General features: G+C 31.7%; 1 protein-coding gene across 2 annotated transcripts in view; it reads right to left on the minus strand.

The window, feature by feature from the left end:
- Positions 1–24,100, minus strand: part of LOC130672386 (synapsin) — a 513,694-nt gene that overhangs the window by 203,301 nt on the left and 286,293 nt on the right. For both annotated transcript variants that reach the window (XM_057476939.1, XM_057476938.1), the window contains exons 5-6: positions 21,183–21,318; positions 18,600–18,704 (exon numbers count right to left, since the gene is read on the minus strand). In XM_057476939.1, the coding sequence (XP_057332922.1) occupies positions 18,600–18,704; positions 21,183–21,318 (241 nt within the window). The remainder of the gene's footprint in view (positions 1–18,599; positions 18,705–21,182; positions 21,319–24,100) is intronic.

The following is a 24,100-nucleotide window of genomic DNA, read 5'->3' on the forward strand; positions in this document are numbered from 1 at the left end:
CATACAGACAGTCGGACATCATTCTGAAAATAGTCAGAATAGCTTTCTAGGGTCTCAGAACGTCGACATCTGATGAAATTTCGATTTTCGCGAATCAGGGTGAAAACAATAACTTCCCAATTTTTCGAAAATCGTCGATTTTCTTAGCGGGAAGTTAAAAAAAAAAAGGCCATTCGGCAGCCGAAATGGAAGGTAGATTTTCCAATTAATCTATATAAAAATTTTAATACATTCATATCTTGTGATACATGTTAGTGCATAGTCATGATATGGAATCAGGCTCGTTTTCTAAGAGAGAGGGTAAAAAAGGACAAGGACTAGTTTCGATCGAGAACTTTAGATAGTTGATTTGACAAAACATTATATCGGTAATGTACCAAACTAATCTTCACGTAAACAAAGTATAGAATATTTAATTAGTATGAGATCATAATTGTAATTGCTATTATGATAGCAAGATCAGATATAATTATGGGACTACAGGTACAATTGAAACATCATAAATAATAAAAGAAATACTTTTAAAATATAGAATAACTGTGAAATTTACAGGATATTTTGTTCACAATAAAATACAACTGACAAAATTGTATTATAATGAGAAATAACTAAGTAATGTGGAATGAAAATCATATTTTCAACATTTTTTGAGTCCATTAAAACTTTCAAAGCTATCAAATTATTCGAAAAAATGGTCAATGTATGAAGTTAACGGTCATTAATTAAAGCTTATTAGTCAAGCTTTAAAATACTTTTTACAGAAATTATCTATGAGTTTTAGTTTTAAAGTTATATGAACTTTAAAAGTGTATAAAAAATGATTTTTTCGAAAAATCGTGAAAATTTCAAACAGCAATAACCTCAAAACTATTCAAACGATTCAGCCCATCTTTGAACTTGATCAAGATAATCGCCTATAGAATAAGTGGAAAAAATTTTATAAAGATCCGATATGAACTGTATATAGGGAGTAGAGGGACATTTGATACATCATGAGTAATAAAAGAAATACTTTTGAAATATAATATAGCTGTGAAAATAACAGTTTATTGTGTGCACAATAAAATACAACTGACGAAACTGGATTATAATGGGATATGCATAAGTTATGTGGAATAAAAACCATATTTTTAACATTTTTTGATTCCATTAAAATTTTCAAGACGATCAAATTTTTGGAAGAAATGGTCAAAACATAAAGTTCAAGGTCATAAATTAAAGCTTATTAGACAAGCTTTCAGATACTTTTTACGGAAATTGTCTATGAGTCCTAGTTTTAAATTATATGAACTTGAAAGTGGATAAAAACTGATTTTTTCGAAAAATTGTGAAAATTTCAAATAGTAATAACTTCAAACTAATCAACCGATTTAGCCCATCTTCGAACTTAACCGTGATAATCGCCCATAGAATAAGTGTGAAAAATTTCATTAGGATCCGATGAGAATTCTAGTCACAATCGTGTCCTCAAAACATGGTTCTATTACATATATATATATATATATATATATATATATATATATATATATATATATATATATATATGCTGGAGATGATAGAATAAAATGGGGTTTTCCAATGGCACGGGAAATTCCTAACAGTCGAGACTAGTTTTTAGAGTAACAATTAAATAAAATTTAAGCTCTAGTTGTTTACAACTTGAGTAGATTATGTTTATTGCGGGAGGCTTAGGCTCGCTGTGACATCTGTTTACCAAACGTAGCCACGGTCACAGGATAGATATAGTAAGACACCGAGGACAAGATAGTAAGATAATGAGATTGTTGGCCTTCTTTAAATATTTTGACCAAAAGGTTTTCAACGAAGAGTACAGAGTTTTTGGACCAGTTGAGTCGGTCAGTTCTGATTGAGCATACGTTGTGCGAGTACAAGTTTTCCTGTTGACCGTGGATTCGTTCTCGAGCCTAGTTTACCGTAGTACTCGTATATTATTTAATCATGGTTTATTATTAATATTATCGGGCGATTATATACTAAGATTAATATCATTTATTATTATTATTTTATCGTTATAATTTTATGTGTAACAAATATTGTGTTAGTTATAATTCTGTATGTATTAACAATTGTGAGATATTATATTCGTTATACCGCTTGTTTAGTTACTACTATTTGTGACTAATACTTTAATAATAAATTACTATTCGTGTACTTATTATTCGTTTATATTCGAAATATAATGCCAGAAAAAAATAATAAGCCTATAACAGGGCTATTGCTGTTACTCTGGTCGTCCTCACTAAGGGCGCCACTGGAAGTAATAACGGCCTCGCAGAGCCGGATCTTGGATCATCAGGGTCGGTGTAATTTTGTTTAATTGTAAGAAAAGGATGAGGAAGGATAATTTACAAACAATTTATTATAAATTCAATTTTCCACTTGAATGCCTTTTTATTTATTTAAAGCTTTTAACCTTTTACCTTATAAACCTTGTACTTTTTAACCTTTTTAAACCTTATAAACCTTATAACTATGTACCTTATAACTTATATAAACCTTACAACTTTTTATAAACCTTTTATCATAAACCTTATTTTATAAACCTTTTTATATAAACCTTTAATTATAACCTTTTTATCATATTTATAACCCGCAATATTTAAAGTATAGCCATTACCTTTGGCATATCACACGGTGTCACGCGTTTCGGTCCCAAAACATTTCATCCCCGACAGCTCATCCCCGACACATTATCCGCACGACTAATCATCCTCGGACAATTGATCCCCGACAATATATCTGTGAGATAAATCATCCCGACGACTGTTCATCTTATGACATCTTAACCATGACAATCTACCTTATATTGATAATTATTTCTAATCATTTTTTATTTTAATCAATATTTGTACTATTATCAAGCACATCAAATCCATGAAAAAAAATATCTAACTTTTTTCCATCAACCGAATATTATGTAACTTTGAGTTTAGTAACCCAATGATTTAATTGAAACAACAACAATAATAATAATAATAAGAATAATCACAATTATAATAACGATATTATCTAAAGGATCATTTGAATGTAGTCAAGTATCGCGACTTCTGGATATTATGTTGTCTTGTATATTCAGTTGTTTTGTATAAGTGCCTTAAGCAATTGTGATACTAATTAGTTAACTATATTGATCGCTAAGAATTAATGTTAATAAGTAATTAAGAGATAATATTTTATTATTAATATAAAGTAAATAATTACTAACGATCGATTATGTACTATGGTGCTAAATGATGTGGCTATGAGAAAGTGTGTATTAAAATTATATTGATAAAATGTTCATAATTAACAATATTTATAGCTGGTTTATTGTATTTAATATTTTTATTGAAGTATCAATTGTCCAACAGGTAAATTATCGGGTATTATTTGTCTAAGTGTAAGTTGTCATTGTCATGAATCGTCGCGGGGATGAATTGTCGGGGATGAAATGTTTTGGGACCAAAACGCAGTGAACCATATCACACACACACACTTTTAGACCTTATTAGCCAACTACCTTTGGCAACTTAATTAAAATCGCTCAACCTTCGCGAGACCTTATTTTCTAGATTTTAAAATCATAATCATCTTGATCTATTTTATACACACACTCACTCAGTCCCCTGGACTATTTTACCCTCACCCTGATTTTCAAATAAGTAGCGTCCTGCCATCGACTAATTTTCCCGCCACAACTTTTTAATAAATAAATTAATTAATTAAATATTTAATTAAAGAGATTAATTCAACTAATTAATTATTTATTTTTATCAGTCCTTAATTCCTTTCCGTATTTAATTTTCCCGTTCCAATAACTTTGGTGATTCCGTCACCTTTTTCAAACTCTTATCAGCATCTCATTCCTCCAAGTTTTCAAATATTTTATTCCCGTGTTACGTGTGAGATTACACCTTAATGTTCCTACTTCGTAACCGATCTTACCGTGCCTAGCTCAGCGTCTCTAGAAATTTAATAGGATGTTATAAAGGGTGTGGGCCGCTCAGTGAAAGAATGACTATATGTGAATTATGTGGATATTTATTTATTGGGCATCCCCAAAATACGGGAGTACAATTCAATTCAATATTCTTCAATAATTCACAATTCAATTCAATAATCTTCAGTATTCTTCAATAATTCACAATTCAATTCCATAATCTTCAATATTCTTCAATAATTGGCAATTCAATTCAATATTCTTCAATAATTCACAATTCAATTCAATATTCTTCAATAATTCACAATTCAATTCAATATTCTTCAGTAATTCACAATTCAATTCAATATTCTTCAATAATTCACAATTCAATTCAATCATCTTCGGTATTTTTCAATAATTCGCAATTCAATTCAATAATCTTCTGTATTCTTCAATAATTCACAATTCAATTCACTTATTTTCCCATATTTCCATTTCAATTCAATATTCATTCAAAATTCTCCAATATTTCACAGTATAATCCAATAATCCTTCAATGTTTTTTAATTCAATTCACTTTTCTTCAATATTTCACAATTCAATTCACTTATTTTTCCATATTTTAATTCCAATTCAATATTTATCCATAAATCTTCAATATTTCACAGTATAATTCAATAATTCTTCAATGTTTCTCAATTCAATTTACTTTTCTTTAATATTTCACAATTCAATTCACTTATTTTTCCATATTTTCATTTCAATTCAATATTTATCTATAAATCTTCAATATTTCACAGTATAATTCAATAATTCTTCAATATTTCTCAATTCAATTCACTTTTCTTCAATATTTCACAATTCAATTCACTTATTTTTCCATATATTATCTTCAATGTGTGCACTTTCCTTGCTATCTCACGATACCGTTCACTAATTTATTTATCGGGGAAAGATTTAGAATCTCAGTCTCACAGTTTCCTGTCGCGTTGACTGGGCATTCACCACTAAAATTCCCGAAAATTCACTTCACTCACCTCACTTCGCTGGGCGAAAACCACGTTGGGCGCCAAAATTTCTGTCACGTGTGAGCTTACACCTTAATGCTCTTACTTCGTAACCGATCTTACCGTGCCTAGCTCAGCGTCTCTAGAAATTTAATAGGATGTTATAAAGGGTGTGAGTTGCTCAGTGAATGACTATATGTGAATTATGTGGATATTTGTTTATTGGGCGTCCCCAAAATATGGGAGTACCCGGAGAAGGCCCTGAGAGTCTCTTTTACAAATCTAAGATAGTATAAATGAATCGGATACTAATACAATATTTTCATTCAACAAGAACGGTATTAAACGTATTCTTATAGTGATCTGTAATGAAAGCGGTAAAATAAAAGAGATATAATATTTATGCGCGAGCAGACGACTATTCGAATCAGCTTAACTATGGTAACTAACTCTTCTTCTGCAATTGCATCCTCTGCTTCCAAAATATCACTCCGCCGTTTCCCATGAGAACTCTTTTCGTGCTGCATAAGAAAATATCCCTTCACAGTCTCCAACGGAACTCTTTTCTTCCCACAGTCAAAACTGCTGACCACACGAAACGTCTGCTTATCGCATTATCTTTATAAAAGTAAGACTTAATACAACTAATGTAATAAGATATATATGTGCAGCTGTATAGCGCCTAATGAAACTACAATAAAATGTATTGCTTTCTGAACTAAAATATATCTATCTATTATTTGTTAATTAGTATTAAACAAATGGGCGTCAGCTCACCCGTCACATCCCGCATTAAATTCTTAAATTTCCTTTTCCATTTATTTATTTTCCTTCCTTACTTAATTTATTTAATTATTTAATTAATTACTTTATTTAAATTAATTTTCCTTAAATTACAATTTGACTTGTCACTACCGGTGACCTTGACTACGGACTTTATAATTATAACCAAGACACTAATTTTCTTTATTTCAATTTTAATTATCTTATTAATTAATTTATTGATTCTACGGACTCGATTATTGACTAGACTCGACGATTTCCGGTGCGTGGGTTACACGATCCACCTGAAAATATCTAGAACATTTTCGGCGACCTGACTGGAAATATTTTACTATACAAAGACTCCGGAAACCTGCCTGGAGTTAATTAAATGAATTAATTTTTAATTTTATCTATTTTAATTCTAGCCAATTTATAAATGTTAATTTTCCGAATTACTTGAATTAATTTGCGAGTTTTCATTACGACGCTACGATACCAGATATAGACTAAATACTTAATAAATTTTTCCGCCTTCCGGCCTGGAATAAATTGATATAAATACCTTTACAATAATTTTAATTTTTCTTTCTCGTAGTTATATTGTCCTGGTCTCGTCCTGGTCCGTATATCTCGTCTTGTCCTGGTTCCGTTCTTTGTCTCGTTCGAGTAATAGCCCTCTCTCTCTCTTTCTCACTCCTCAAAATCCTCGCTCTCTCCTTCACCTGACGAATTTATTGGCGTCTGTTGGTGGCGTCTATTCAGGTGTGCACTCTCACTTTTATGCGTCTTCACAGTCCGGCCGTTCTGGTGACGTGTCGCTTTCCGTTCCGGCTTCCGTTTATCAAATCTTACTCCCCGTATGACTTCGGGCGTCTTCGGTCACTCCTACTTAACGCTAATTGGGGACTGACAGACGAGCCTCCAATTTTCACTCCCCGGTCGATTACTCGAAACCTACCCGGATAACCCTGGGTGGTATTGCAACTATATCGACGGTGTGAACAATAGATTTTATTTTGAATTAAAGTGCAACGCGGTAAATTCAATTTACTCCGTTACAAGCCCGATGGTCAGGGTGATGCCCATCAAATTACTAGTCTTCCGACATATATATATATATATATATATTAGACTGTGCCAAATCGAATCGATATTTTTTTAACTTCTTGCTAAGAAAATTGTAAATTTTCACAAATTCGGGAAGTTATTAGTTTCGGTCCGATTTACGAAAATCGAATTTTTATCAGATGTCGACGTTTTGAGGTCCTAGGAAGCTATTCTGACTAATTTCACGATGATGTCCGAGTGTATGTATGTACGTATGTACGTACGTATGTAAATACCTGTATCTTTTGAACGGATGAACCGATTTTGAACTTTAAGGTGTCATTCGATGCGGCTTGTCGATATCTTAAAGCTGTAAGAAAATTGAGCTTGATCGGTAGGGCTCGTTCAGAGATATTCCAAAAATAAAATTTGTTCAAAAATGTTTTTTTTTTTGGATAACTTTTAATGTGCTCGATGGATTGATTCCGAAATAAACGGGGCTCTAGAGCTTTATGAGCCGCGTCGAATCCGTTGTCGCAAGAATTGGAAAAAAAAATTTTTTTTATTTTTTCTGAAATATCTCAAAAACGACTCGATGAATAGAATTCAAAATTTGATCAGCTTTAGAACTTGATAAAACGCGTCGATTGCCACCTCAACCATCTCAATCGGTTTATTCGTTTGAGAGATATCGTTGGAGAAAAAATGGTGAAAACGTTTTTTTTTTTCGAAAACAACAGCATACAAACGTATTTTCGAGCTCGAAAATGGGTAATTGTTGGCAATAGCGACTCCACACATTTTCCAAAGTTCCAAGTGCTTACACATTAAAGATCTATAATTAAACTTTTTCCACGTGTTCTGCTACACGGCGGAAAGAATTTTCTGTATGTATTCATGTCTCCAACACAAGATATCTATCCGAACCTTGTAACTAAAGTGTGCAAAATTGATAAAAAATGACAAAAATTATGCTAATTTTCCAAAATAAATTTAATAAATTTCTAATAAATACAAATAATTAATTTTATTAATACCGTAAGATGGACGGTGGCTATAGAAAGGTCTAACTAAGAGTTAAAATATTTTTTGAGCTCTTGTATAGTGAAAAATTGGCATATTTCTGTTATTTCAATACACTAACGGTGTACAACAGCTCACCTAGCACTTGGTTACAAGTAGTTTGGACGGTATCCGCCTTCCTTTGCTGGTATAGTGTCTGGCTGAAGCCCGCAACACAGTTTCACGCCGGCTCGTACTAGCAAGAGATGTAGTCTAAGGCAAGAGTGCGTTAACATAGCCTTACTGACGAGTCCGTTAACGTACTTAGGACGAAACTACAGAAATTATGGCAAATAGGCATATATCTTAAGTTTTGGTGGTTGACTTAAGAGTCAATACATAGAATAAAAAGAAAAATATGTCAAATGGTGCAGGGTAGCACGGAACAGAAAAATTTCAAACTTAATCTTGAAATCAAGCTAATTTATACCCATGGTATACATGTACAATTTAGTAATGCTTAAAAAACACCTAAATAAGCAAACACATCTTTAATGCGCCGACAAATGCCAGAGAATGAAATAAGTCTCTTGGCAATTTGCATAATTTTGGTTTTTTGCTTGATATAAACAGGTGGAGGAGTGATTGTAAACAAGTACCAAGGGTTTCTTTCGGTTTTAGATGAAGTCCATGTCCATCGAGATAATCTCATTAGTAAACTCATAAACTCTATTAAGTCAGTTATTTTAGCACTAGAAACTTTATTTTTTTTTTTGAAATATGAACAATTCTCTTAAAATATTTTGAATTTCAGATATTTTCTTTATATTTTGATATGGGTAAGCGATTTTCAAATGAAATCTCTATCGTCAAGTTATCTACGATCCCTGAAAAAAAAATCGATTTAAAGGGATTCAAAGAAAAATTTTTTCAATACTTTTCAATACTTTTGAATACCTTGAATATTTTTGAATCTCTCTTCATATGGGCATTTAACATTGCAAATCCCTTTCAATCAATTTTTCAAATCAGGGATTAATCTATAATGATATCGATATCGATATTTTCCTAAATTATCGACACTTTTAAAAATCTATTTACAGTAGACATTGCTTGGTTTAATTTGTTATGACTGTACTCTTCACATCATTGACTTTAATGTCACATTATTAATGTGTTAACATGTTATTTATTTCTGTGCATCAAGTTTAGATTATTACTTGAGATTGAAATATTTAATTGTATCTATTGTAAAAAAAGGAAAGCGTGAAATGAAATTGCTACAGTGTAAGGTTCATTTGCATTTGTGAGGTTATACATCGAAGTAAAGCCCAAGAATTAGATTAAAATCCACTGATTCTCTGTTACGAAAGTTAATTATCGAATGTTAAAATTTTTTTCAATTAATCTGATTTTTCTAATAGTTTAATAAAATCTGTTGAATAAGTATTGTTCTCTCTTTAAAATTAACATGGTGATGCAAGACGTAAAAGAAAATGTATTTTTAATTGGGGATACTCATTCTCAGATTGATGGAAATCAATTCCCATCCAACTTACAAGTTTTACAATTTTTATTTCATAATCTTCGAGTATTAAAGCATAATTTACATGATAGAGCTCAAAAAATAAATATAAAACAACATCAAGAAATCCAGCGTTCTACAACCTGTTCCTCACAAGGTTATATCATCGAGAAAGCAACAGGTGAATTTTTTATTAAATATTTACTTGCTATCAGTGCTCAATTAATTTAAAAGACTCAGTTTTATTATTTATTTAATTATCATTATGCTCAATTTCTTGATTAATTTAAAAGTTATGTTTCGCTCAGTAGCCTCTGCTATCATGCTACCACGTGCTCAACAAATAAATTAGAATCAGTGTAATTTATCATGAGCTCATTAAATTCAATTCAATTAAGTGATCATTACTATTAAAACTCAATAACAAAATTATTTATGTATTCAGTGCTATTAAAAATAGTAATTAATGTGTTCAATAATTCACTTCGCTCAGTAACCTCTGACATCATGTTACTTATTATCATGACATTTTTACATTCAACTCAGTGTTCAATTAAACTCAACTTGATTATTTTTAATTCATTATTTACTCGAGCTCAACTCAATATTTTGTATTCAATCATTCACGTATTCATGAGCTCAGACATTTAACAGTATTGACAATTTAAATAAACTATTTAATTTGCAACCAAGTGATATTTTGTGCTGTGACAAATAAAAATATTGTTATATTTTTAAATATGCGTATTTTTCAAACATCCCAACCACCAACCAGTCCTGGCATGTCTTTATTTAATTATTATTACAACATAAACATTTAGTTTATGATCAATTCATTACTCTTTGGCAAAAAGTGAAAATACCAATCCAACAAAAATCGCGATGCATTGCAAAAATTGACTGATTATATAATGAGTGGGGCAATTTGCATAAAAGCACTTTAATAAAAGGAATTTCCCAAGTAAATAACGAGGAAGCTTTTTCATCATGCCTTGAAAACTTATTCGACATTGCTCATAATGATGCGTTGACTATGATTGATGATAAGATTAAAAATTTTTTATTCAATCAACGGAAGCCTTGTCGTGTTGGATTTATCGATGAGGTTGAAGATCCAATTTCTGGTAAATATTAAAACAATTTCTGTATTCTATGGTTTATATTTTGAAGTTACAACTTTTTTTTTAATTTTTCCTTTCGAAAGTTCTGAACGTATTTCACAAATTGAGTCGACAGTAACAAGCTCTTTCAGTCAACAAAGCCTTCAGAGAGATCCGAGTTTTTTATTGGAATTAGATGAATCACCACCATCGAGAAAATCTCGCGGAACAATTGATATTTTCACTCCAAAACTATGCACAATGTTGGATAAATGTAAAATCAGCGATCGTAATGCAACTGGTCTATTGATTAGTTTTCTTCAAGCTGCTAGTTTTGATGCTAGCCAATACATTGTTAATAGAACTTCAATAAAACAGAAGCGTGAAAAGTTTCGGGAAAAGAGAGCTGCGGAAATTCAGCATAGATTTAAAAATACAGAACTCAGTAGATTAATTATCCACTGGGACGGCAAACATTTACCTGACATTACTGGTAGAAACTTCATAGAGCGTTTTCCAATTATAATTTCTGCAGAAAAAGAAACTAAAATATTATCGATACCCAAACTCGAAAATTCCACCGGTCGTGCAATGGCCGATGCAGCTTTTGATGCTTTGCAAGAATACAGGATTAGTGAATTCGTAGTTGGTTTATGTTGCGATACTACAGCTTCAAACACGGGACAATTTAACGGTGCAGCAGTGTCGATTGAACAATCATTGAAACGAAATCTTCTATTACCATGTCGACACCATATATTTGAAGTTATACTGAAATCTGTATTCGATTGTCAAATTTTCAATTCTTCTGGACCGAACGTGCCTTTATTTGTAAGGTTCAAGAAAGAGTGGAATGCATTGGACCTTACAGAATTTGAACCTGGAATAAATGATCCGATAATCTATAATATTTTGAAAAATGATATTCTCGACATCCGTAAGTTTGCAGAGAAACAATTAACTTTAAATCATGGCAGAGACGATTATTTAGAATTTGTAAAGTTGACATTGATATTCATTGGAGTAGTACCCGATAATGCTATGTTTCATGTTCCCGGAGCTATGCATCAAGCAAGGTGGATGGCCAAGGCAATTTACTCTCTAAAAATTTTGCTTTTGCGATCTACGTTTAAGCTGACTTGAAATGAAAAAAAAGCATTGGCATGATTTGTGTTTTTATTGTAAAAATATATGTAAAAATATGGTTTATGGCATCATCATCGATCAAAGCTCCCAATTGTGATTTTCAATTGATACAATCGATTTACAACTTCCAATCAATTGACAAAAAAATATCATCGACTGCTTTGAAAAAAATTTTAAATCATTTATAGTATCTCGCTCCAGAAAACTGTTTAATGGCATTATTCGATGACTGTGTTGATAGAGGAACGAAAAAAAAAATAGTTCGAAAATTGTTCGATACTTCTAATAACGAACTTGATTCTTCAGATGACAGTCAAATCTATGATTTAAAAAAATTAGTAATAACTGAAAAAGATGTACCGAAATTATTGGACCAAGAATTAGAACAGTTCGTTAATCCTTCTTCAATTTTCTTTCTTAAACTGGATTTGGATACAAGTTGGTTGAAAGATGATTGTGAAAACTGGCAAAAAAATATTAATTACCAGATCTGTTTGAACGCTGTAAATAATTTATCAGTTGTGAACGATGTTGCTGAACGTGGTGTAAAATTAATGCAAAAATATAATGATTTGTTTACGAAAGATGAAGATCAGAAGCAGTTTATAATTCAAATTGTGGATGATTTCAAAGCTCGAAACATAAAAAATACAAAAGAAAACTTACTCAAACCTTGGAATTGATGCGACAATCTATGAGATATAAATTTGTACTTTTTCGTTTTAAAAACAAATAAATAATATCAAATACAACTTGGTAGACATTAACTAGATCTTTATACATAAATAATTGTGCATAAAATCTACAAAATTGTTCATATTTAAAAAAAAAATAAAGTTTCTAGTGCTAAAATAACTGACTTAATAGAGTTTATAAGATTACTACTGAGATTATCTCGATCGATATAAACTCCATCTAAAACCGAATGAAACCCTTCTGTAAAGAATTTAATTACCTATAAGTGCATATTTATGATTTATTATCTAAATTTGAATACTGTAACAAATATTTCAAAAAACTATAATTTTATCGAAAATTGAACTTCAATTGGCCGTCGGCACGTGTTCGTTTTGTTTAAAATCGAAAAACAAAATTTTCCCCGTAGTTTCTCGTCAAAAGGAAGGATTTTTTTGGGCGCCTGAAAGAATTTAATTTTTAACGATCACCCTAATATATATATATGTAATAGAACCATGTTTTGAGGACACGATTTCGCCTAGAATTCTTATCGGATCCTAATGAAATTTTTCTCATTCTATGGGCGATTGTCATGGTTAAGTTCGAAGATAGGCTAAATCGATTGATTAGTTTAGAAGTTATAACTGTTTGAAATTTTCATGATTTTTCGAAAAAATCAGTTTTTATCCACTTTCAAGTTCATATAATTTTAAAACTAATACTCTTACAAAACTTTCGTAGAAAGTATCTGAAAGCTTGTCTAATTAGCTTTAATTTATGACCTTGAACTTTATTTTCTGACCATTTCTTCCAATAATTTGATAGTCTTGAAAATTCTAATGGAATCAAAAAATGTTGAAAATATGGTTTTCATTCCACATAACTTATGCATATCCCATTATAATCCAGTTTCGTCAGTTATATTTTATTGTTCACAAAATAACCTGTAAATTTCACAGCTATTTTATATTTTAAAAGTATTTCTTTTATTACTTATGATGTATCAAATGTACCTCTACTCCCTATGATTATTACTGGTCTTGTCATTACGATAGCACCTACAGTTCCTATCGGATCTTAATGAAATTTTTTACACTTATTTTATAGGCGGTTATCTTGATCAAGTTCGAAGATGAGTTGAATCGTTCGAATAGTTTTGAAGTTATGACTGTTTGAAATTTTTACGATTTTTCGAAAAAATCAGTTTTTATTCACTTTTCAAATTCATATAACTTAAAAACTAAAACTCATAGACAATTTATGTAAAAAGTATGTGAAAGTTTGTCTTATTAGCTGTGATTTATGACCTTACACTTTATATTTTGACCATTTCTTCTAAAAATTTGATAGCCTTGAAAATTTTAATAGAATCAAAAAATGTAGAAAATATGGTTTTCATTCCACATAACTTATACATGTTTCATTATAATCCAGTTTCGTCAGTTGTATATCATTGTGCACAAAATAACCTGTAAATTTCACAGCTAATTTATAGTTTAAAAGTATTTCTTTTATTACTTATGATGGTTCAATCATACCTGTAGCCCTATAATTATATCTGATCTTGCCATCGCAATAGCGATTAAGATTATAGTCTCATACTAATTCAATTTTTAATACTTTGTTTACGTGAAGGTTGGTTTGGTACATTTATAACAGGGCTATTGCTGCTACTCTGGTCGTCCTTTTTAAGGGCGCCACTGGAAGTAATAACGGCCTTCCAGAGCCGGATCTTTGATCATCAGGGTCGTTGTAAATTAATTAATTTTTAATCAACTGTCTCACTATTACTTGTATTTTCATTTTAGTAATTATCTGTAACCACAATAAATTTACGTCAGATATCCCAATACCACGTTCACCCGATTCTCACTCGATTCTTCAAAGTATGCGTCACTGACTACTTTTGACTTTCTTTGATTCTTTTCTGTCATGTTCAACAATTAATTTTCTTTTACTGTTATTAACTTTAATTTATTATTTACTATTATTTAATAATTTTAATTATTGATTAATTAAATTTTATCTCAGACTTTTCGCGTCTGTTAACTTTGTCTTATTTAGTTATTTAACGGTCTCTTTATAAATTTCAATTTATTTATTCAATTAATTTTATTTAATTAATTTACTTGATTTTATTTATTTATTTTAATTAATTACTTTTATTTAACGCGGACTCGACCACGAAATTTCTGGCTTGTGTTGTCACACAATAGGCCTAGAATTTTCTACGACGCAATAATTCCAGCAATGGCCTGGAATTATAAACGACGCGCTGGATCCGGCTGAAGGGCCTGGATCCGTTTAGACAACGTCTGGCTTAAATCAATTTTAACAAAATTTACACTAATTAATTTATTACGGGCCTAGACGCGGATTACCCCGACGAACGATTAAGTATTTTTATTGAATTAAGTTAATATTCTGGCTTGGGCCTAGAAAATTAATTTCATTAATACCTGATTTTATTTTTAATGTTTTCTGGTGGTTCGTCTCGTCAGGTCCCTTTGGCTCTCTTTCTCGTTCGTCAAAGTTCCAAATTTACTTGTACTCTACGGCGTTAATTCAGCGTCTCTATCCTCGAGTGGTCTGTCCGGTTGTATGTGTAGGTCTTGATGGTTACCCGGCCTTGCCGGTTCTGTCTTTGTACGTCTTGATGACTACCCGACCCTGCCGGTTCTGTCTGTTCTCTGCTGCTGTCTTACGTTTTTAATAATTTCACTTGAGTGTCTTCGGTTGCTATCGGAAAACCACTCCTCTCTTTTGGAGGAAAACCACTCCTATAATTTATGATTGGGCCTAACGTAAGAGTATTTTCAATCAGCGCGCCTGGCGACAAATCGAAAAACTCATTAAATTGCTCGTTTGGGGTTGCGGATAGGGTAAATGACCATCAGCGAAAAATCGCGATTTTGGTCAATAAAATAACTCATTTTTCCCTGTTACACATTACTTATATAATGTGTTGTCAAATCAACTATCTGAAGTTCTCTATCGAAAATAGTCTTTGTCTTTCTTTACCCTCACTCTTAGAAAACGAGCATAATTTCATATCATGACTATACACTAACATGCATCACAAGATATGTATGTATTCAACTTTTTATATAAATTAATTGCAAAATCTACCATCCATTTCGGCTGCCGAATTGCCTTTTTTTTTCGTTTTTCGGAAAAACTTTTTTTTTCTCTTTACCTTACATTTACTGAATAACTGACGCAAAAATGGAAGAAAATCCGAAAAAAATTAATTTTTTCATTCTGGTAATGATTACACAAATTAAGGAACAAAACTTGTTCCGTTAATTGTTTTGTAAAACTTTGAGCAATCGGCCTGGACAAACGGTTCAATGAATCACTCTGAAAATTTCCAGGGTTTTTAGAGGTACATAAAGCTGTAAAATCACCTGGCAACATTATGGTTTTAATCGATATTTCCATAGTAGCGATGAGTTGACTAAAAAACCAGAAAATGGCCATTTTTAAGCGTTTTTAAAATGGATGTCAAGGATGAAAAAAAATTTTTTTTAGAAAAAATCAAAAATGAAGCTTGTAAAGGATTTATTCAAGTTTTTCAAACTGCCCTTTCAATTACTGTGCGACCATTATTTGCTGAGATATCAATAATCAAAGACAAAAGGATCCTTTTTTATTTGAAGGCTGATATCTCAGCAGCAAATTGTTGTACAGAGAAACAAAAAAAAGAAAATTGTAGCTGAATAAATTTCCTAAACAAGCCGTGATTTCGTTTTTTTTTTTAAATTTTTCCTGGCCCCGTAGACCTAAAAAACAAAACCAAAAGATTTCGAAAAATTTTGTCTCGACCTTTTTCGTATGATTCCGCAAAACCCATAGCTCCAAAAAATATTTTTTGGATAAGTGTACATCCATACATACATACATACATACATATATACATACACATTCATACACACACACACACACACATACATACGCACACATACATACGTACATACATATATACACATACATACACACACATACATACATCCATAGATACACACTAGGGTGGCGCAAAAAAACCGACTGTTTTTTTTTTCAATCTCGTATGAAAATTTGTTGGTTTACGATGCTTTAAGAAGCCTTTCCAAAAATCAGCTCGATAAATAATTTGCAAGAGGTCGCTCACGAATTATGAAAATATCAAAAATGATAGAAATTCGACTTTTTCATTTCGAATTTTTTTCTTTCTCGTAGCAGTAATAGTTTATACCCTAGCGGATCCGAATTACGGTAAATACAGTGATTTCCCGTAAATTACGGTAAATCACTGTATTTACCGTAATTCGGATCCGCTAGGGTATTTGTGAAACCATGAAAACGCTGTTAATTTAAGCCCAACATTTAAATATTCAAACCTCGCTCACAAATTTTGAACGTTTCCGAATGCTGTCTTTTGGACGTTATCGAGCGACCCTTAAATATTAATGATAAAGCTTCTCGATTTTTCCACCATCAATTTGCATGACAATGAATGAAAATATAACCCGAGAAATTGAAATGATAAGTTATTTAAATGCTTTTTCATTTTTTAATTCAATTTGTAGGTTTTTACGCTTATTCAAAACTTACCAAATTTTATTGTTCAAGACTGTCCTGTATACTTTTGGTTAGGCAAAAGTTACATTTTACTGAAATGACAATAATTAAGTTATAAAAAAATACAATAACTTATTCGAACTATTAGTTACATATTATCAGTTAATATTCGAAATTCTTGAGCGAGGTTTAAATATTTAAATTTTGGGCTTAAATTTTTAGCGTTGTCATGGTTTCACAAATATAAACTATTGCTGCTACGAGAAAGAAAAAAATTTGAAATAAAAAAGTCGAATTTCTATCATTTTCGATATTTTTAAAATTCATGAGCGACCTTTTGCAAATTTTTTATCAAGCTGATTTTTGGAAAGGCTTCTTAAAACATCGTAAACCAACAAATTTTCATGCGCGATCGAAATAAAAAAACTGTCGGTTTTTTTTGCGCCATCCTATTACACACACATACATACATACACACATACATTCATACATACACATTCACTCATACATACATACATACATAGGAAATTTTTGACATCACGAAAGCTAAGCGAAATATCGAAAAATTTTATTATGAAAAAAAGTCTTATTTCGTCGAAAACTATAAAAAATAACATTCCTTTAAAAATAAAGAACACAGTTTTAAAATTGCGATATCTCGAAAACTATGCGAGATATCAAAAAATTTTATTTTTTAAAAAAATCTTATTTCGTCGAGTTGTACACAAATCCGAGGTCATTTGGCGGTGCCACGGAAACCGTAGATAGGGTTTTGAAAAGCTTGAGGAATCAGCTTTGAAGATGTTTGTATAAATTTGAAAAAAATTGTGCAGCTTACGAGTAATTACACTTTTAGTGAAAAAGTAAATTTTTACATGTTAATTAGATGGGAAATTGAAATTAAAATTAGAGTTGAGCTAGAGAGCCCATCTTTTAAGAGGATTTTTTCTCGGCAACCACTGACGTTTCAGGAGCTAAGAGTGAAAATAAAAAATCAAATTTTTTTTTTATATACCCCAGTACATATTATTAATAAAACAGCTTATTTATCATCTGTAATTTTTGTGTTAATTTTTAGTTATTGAATTAACCACACCTACAACAGAGAATTCCACAGAGCATTCGTTCGCTTTACAACTGAGCATTACAAATAATATTTTTTAATAAATATAATCAAGATGCTATTAAAATTTCGGCTTGAATCAAACACTTCATTTTCATTCTATAAAAATACAACTTCTGCATAATTTGGTTCTTTATTTACACTTCTTAAAGTGTCTGGTTTTTTCTATGCATCTTGAACGTATGACTGCAATCTTTTAAAGTGAATCAAACATTCATTAAAATGGGTCACCAGCTCTTCAACTATTATTACTGATCAGCCCGCGTAATAAAAATGTTTTTAGTCATTTCTGAATATTATAGCTTCGAACTTGCGTCCATAAGTACTCGTACCCACTCCTTTTCATTGTTTAGTCTACTTTATATTGATTTCGTTGGCAAATAATGTCTGGACGATACATGTATATAAAATATTTAATTCGAAGGATACTTTTGTCGAGATAATGACAAAACCATCAATATTTACAGTTTGAAGAATGCCTGAAATGCATGTTTTGTAATAAATGCAAGTAGTAAATTTTTTTCTTATTTATACAGATTTGATGATACTCCTTAATTCTGTCAATATCACTGGAGCATGAGATGACGCGCCCAACTGATCCACAGATTGAGAGTGGGTGTTTTATAAAATGAGAATTTCAATTTTTACAGTAAAAATATTAATTTAATCGGAACATAAACTTTGCGTTAATAAAAATAATTCGAAAATAATTATTGAAACTTACCATTTCTTGATGATTAGGATAAAAAGTCTGCTCTATGAGCGGAAAATTTTCTTTTCCAAGGCGTCTTTGGAGACCAATTAGGTGTGCGAATACCCAAGGCTTATCCTAATCCAAAAAAAGTGAAGTATTTTTCTAAATTAATATTTATTATTCATTTTAGTTTCACTGTGAATATCATACAAGCAGTAAGATAAAAGTAGTAAGTTCCCAGAAAGATGTTTCAATGATATCCTAGGAAAATCGAATGATATATGACCACATATGGAAATTAGCTATTAATGGCCGTATATGACCATAGTTAGCTTGACATGGCCATATATAAGTTGGTATATATTTTGGAATCCTAAATTTTGTTTCAATAATTCCAATTTTCATCAGAGCAAAATATAGCCAAATACAAATAGATAAGATGATTACTTTTGACTCTTTAAAAAACTGAGCAAACCATTAGAAAGGATATGATATTCAAATTCTAAACCAAATTTTTAGATGTAAATGAAATAATTCAAAAACTTGTGATAAATAAAAAAATATATATATCTAAAACTTGAGAATTTTAGAATTCAATTTGATTCGATACGTATGTCCGTATAGAGTGATAGAAGATATCGCTACTCTATTTTTACACTATGTTACTTATCACTCATAGCTTGATCAGAGCGTATATGGTAATTAGATTGGCAACATATTTTCGTTTTTTTTTCTATTTTAAAGCTCACATGAAAGAATGTTAGTTTGAAGTATTTGAGAAGATGTCCCAAAGTTTTGACTCAATCAAAAATTTGTCAGAGTTCAAATCATTTTGAAAGTCTCAACGCGTCCATGCACGCTTTGCGCTTTGCGCGCACGTGCATGTGTGTGTGTGTGTGTGTGTGTGGATATTGCGTAATTACCAAATGTTCGCGCCAGAACATTTGATAAATCCGCGCTCTACTCTATCAGAGGTGCTGCTATCGACGCGCCCTCTGAAACTCGGAATTTCAACCCGGTAGCCAGCTAGGCGGCAACTACCATTATTCTACAACACATGTTATAGAACACCACGTGCTAACATTAATTTTGCTAATAATCAAGTTACATCTTGCAAATTACTCAACGTCATAATTTGAATCAACGTAATTAGTACTCGCTGATTTATCAGATATTTTGCGTCATTTTTATTTTGTCAATTTTCTCTTTACTTTTTATATAAACTCTGTGATCATTTCTGTTGACGGCATTTTAACCTCTCCATGCCGGCTATACCTATATATATACGCTCGCTAGCACGTGACTGTGCAGTCACAAATAATTGATATTCAAATTACAATTTACTTGTCAATTACAATATTTTATAAATACTCATCACTCGACTATTTTAATCGTACTCTTTGCTAACTGGTGTGGTTGATGTCATCACTTAATCCACCCAGTTATGGATATAATCTCTAAAATCAACATCAAATTTTATTTGTGACTGCAAATCGTTTAGTTTACGATAAGACTTGGCACTCGACTCGTCTCTAAAATTACTTGCTCGGTTCAAATTTATCGCATAATTAAAAATACTTGTGTTTTTATACGTTATACTCTAAATAATTATTATTTCTGTGAATTATTAATTGTTAATCATTTTATTTAACTCTGCTTAATATTTAAGGGTCGCTCAAAAACGTCCAAAAGACAGCACTCGGAAACATTCAAAATTGTTGAGCGAGGTTTAAAAATTCAAATTTTGGGCTGAAATTTTCAGCATAGTCATGATTTTACAAATATAAACTATTGCTGCCACGAGAAAGAAAAAAATTTAGAAATAAAAATCCGAATTTCTATCATTTTTGATATTTTCGAAATTCGTGAGCAACCTCTTGAAAATTTTTCATCGAGCTGATTTTTGGAGAGGCTTCTCAAAACATCGTAAACCAACAAATTTTCATGCGAGATCGAAAAAAAAATAGTCGGTTTTTTTGAGCCACCCTAATATATATATATATATATATATATATATGTATATTAATTCATGTGTACGGTGCCGTGTAATTTATAATAAACTCTACTCGACAAAACTTAACTGCAATCAAATTATATTGTAAAATGTGCTCTATAACTCAGACTCGTGCTATACTCATGTACTCAATGCTGTTGTCGGTGATTGATTTTTACTAAATATGAAAAATACACAAAACAAGCGATTTATTATTTCTTCCATCATCCCGATCCGGCAAAATAAATATGTAGTGTACTTTTAAGTTGTTATTTTACAGTGGAAAATGAACAATTTAAACTGATTGATCGACTGATTTACACTATCTGATAGGCCTAATCATTCGTTAGTTTTTCTGGAAATCTAAGAGTAATAAAATAAAATAAAATAAAACCTGTATTTTTTACATTATATCGTAATTTTATTATCGAGAAAAGATTAATTTTTTAATTACTTCAAAGCTTCTACACATACGTCTGGAAACAGCTATATAAAACTTTCTAGAATTTAGTATTCTAATAGTACTTACATGTTCTCATGGTATAGTTATAACGTCATTCTGAGTACAGTTTACTACTTTTTGCTTAATGACCTTTATAAAATAATAATTGACAACGTACCTGAAAGTTGTAAATAGCCGTTAGATTATTAACGCTTGAAATGCCTCCATACATAAGGCCAAGTAGAATGCTTCGGTAATCCTCACCAGCGTCACGAAGATTTTGACGTATTAAAGCAAAGTCTGGCTTATAACACCTATAATATATATAAAAAACACTTTAGTAATTAAATTTATGGCCTTAATCGTTCTGTTACGTTTCATTAACTTAATGACTATTAATCAGAGTACAAAAAATTTAACAAACAATTTCCTGGTGCTAACGTTTATTTTAGCTTTTAAATTCTTCGTTCTTGTTTAAATTCAAGTTTCTGATTGACAGTAGTGACGAGGTGAAAATAAGAAAACTGTACTTAATTACGGTTATAGTTCTAAACGATAATTAAACCTACTCTGAAAGCAAGAGTCATTCAATTTGAAAAAAAAAATTTGTGCTCAAGTCATTTTTAAGTTTAATTTTTCGGAGTACGTATAGCAGGTGGTTACGTAACAATTAACCTGAAGACAAATGGTTCGCGACATTTTATCCGATGACATTATATCCACGGACAAAATATCCTTAAGACTATAACGTTCACTACTATTTTCCACAACCCACGGCGAAGTGTTAGAAAACCGAATTGGGCGCCAGTTCGTGTACCCCCACGAACAAAATTTACTCAATAATAAATTAAAGAAATGAAAATGAAAATGAAATAATAAAATCAGAGAGCAGTTTCAGATGTAGGAAAAGGATAGCAAGAAAGAGATAGTATGCAGTAAATAAATAATAAAATTAAATAACTCCCAGGTTGGTAGCCATTTAACAACCCAATATATTTTAAATTATAATATTGTTCCCATCGGGTATTAACAAAAACAATAATGCGAATAATAATAATTCACTTCAACATAAAAACTCTTAACCAATGGTCAAGTAACGCAAAATAATAATTGTAAAAATTGTACGGCTTGTTATCACTCGCATGTGATAGCAATTAGATATAAATGATTATAGATATTACGGTTGCGCACTTCAGATATAATTTAACCACAAGTTAGAAATAAACAATACGCATAAATAATTTAATACGTTAAACAATTGTAAATATTCACGATACTTTATAAAATGATCGCTAATGATGATTTATAATAATAAACATGTAAATTGTCGCTGATACTAATAATAAATATCTCCAGCAAAAATAATGAATACTCACAAACAGTATTCTCGCAATACATCACCAGTGTTCAAATAATAATAATTAAATAATTGTAAATAATCAACGCAAAATAATAAGAAATGATCACAAATAATAACTACACCAATGTAAATATTTAACGTAAAAAATAAGTGATCACTGATAATAATATAACATATTCAACTCAAAAATAATACAGAATCACTGATGACATATGATTGTAAAATATTTAACTCAAAATAATAAGGATAATCGCAAATACTGTGTACATACAGGTAGATATTTACCGCAAGATAATATTCAAAAACTATGATGAATAATAAATGTAAATATTGTTAATTATTTACCTTCAAACCCTATGAACAGCCACCAATAATTATTCAATAATAAAAAATAAGTATTAATTTTCCAAGTTTTCAATCACCCACTTACTCTACATGGATGATCTGAAGGTATATGCTCCTGATGAGGAACACCTTCAGACAGCCTTGAATATCGTAGGGGAGTATACACGGGATGTCGGCATGGCTTTTGGGTTGCACAAGTGCGTGGTCGTTAACCTGGTGAAGGGTAAGTGCTCTGATTTGCGCGAAGATATCGAGTTAGTAGATGGGAGCGTCATTGACCATCTTGACGCCGGAGAGTCGTACAAATATCTAGGGATTGACGGGAGTCCTATGCAGGACGTCTCGAAAATCAAAACGACTCTCTGTAGCGAGTATGGGCGGAGACTCCGGAAAATCTGGTCATCAGAACTTTCCGGGAAAAACAAAGTCTCTGCAACAAACATGCTTGCTGTCCCAGTACTACTCTACTCTTTCGGTATCCTTAAATGGACCCGAAAAGAGCTTAGAGATCTCGATATCAAGACACGCAAAGTCATGAACATCAATCGGAGCATGCACCTTAAGTCCTCAGTCACCAGATTATACCTTTCCCAGCACATCGGAGGGAGAGGTCTACAGAGCTTGGAGTGTCTACATGATCGTTTGGTTTTGGGTCTAACATACGAAGTTGTCAATTTCACTGCAGATGAGAACGACTTCCTTATGCAGATTGTTCATAGTCATGAGAATCTGCAGAAGGGAGCGTTCTTATATAAGGCAGCAAGGTACGCGGCAAAATCCCTCGGCCTCGGAAGAGTAAACCCTCTTATTGAACTCCCTAAGGAGGAATTTAAGAGTTTCGTCAGGAATGCTGAGCAGCAAAAACTGCTCAGTACACACATGGACAAGTCCATGCACAGCGTGTTCTTTAAACACGTGCGCGATCATGGCTTGTCCACCCAGCTGACGTTTTCCTTCCTTAAGTCAGCTGGCCTGATGTCCGAGACCGAAGGATATATTTTTGCCTGCCAAGATGGTGTAATCAATACCCTCGAATACCGTGCGAAAGTACTCTAGATGCAGCTACCCGACACATCGTGTAGGGTATGTAAGCAACATCCAGAGACGCTTATGCATCTCTTGTCAGCATGTCCTGTACTGGCAAAGGGTGCATACATCCAGCGTCACAATGCTGCTCTGCGAGTACTTTATTACCACCTTAGACATACGCACGGTATCGATAAAACACCAGTGCTGCCTTATCTGCCAGGAGATATTCCGCAAGTTGTTGAGAATGACCGTTGCCGTATTTATTGGAACGTGCCATTCGCAACAACTCGGAAAATAGATCACAACAAACCTGATATTGTGCTCTTCGATAAAACCACTCGTGACATTTATGTCATTGAGTT

Source organism: Microplitis mediator, chromosome 7 (assembly GCF_029852145.1).
Source record: "Microplitis mediator isolate UGA2020A chromosome 7, iyMicMedi2.1, whole genome shotgun sequence".
Classification (NCBI taxonomy): Eukaryota; Metazoa; Arthropoda; class Insecta; order Hymenoptera; family Braconidae; genus Microplitis; species Microplitis mediator.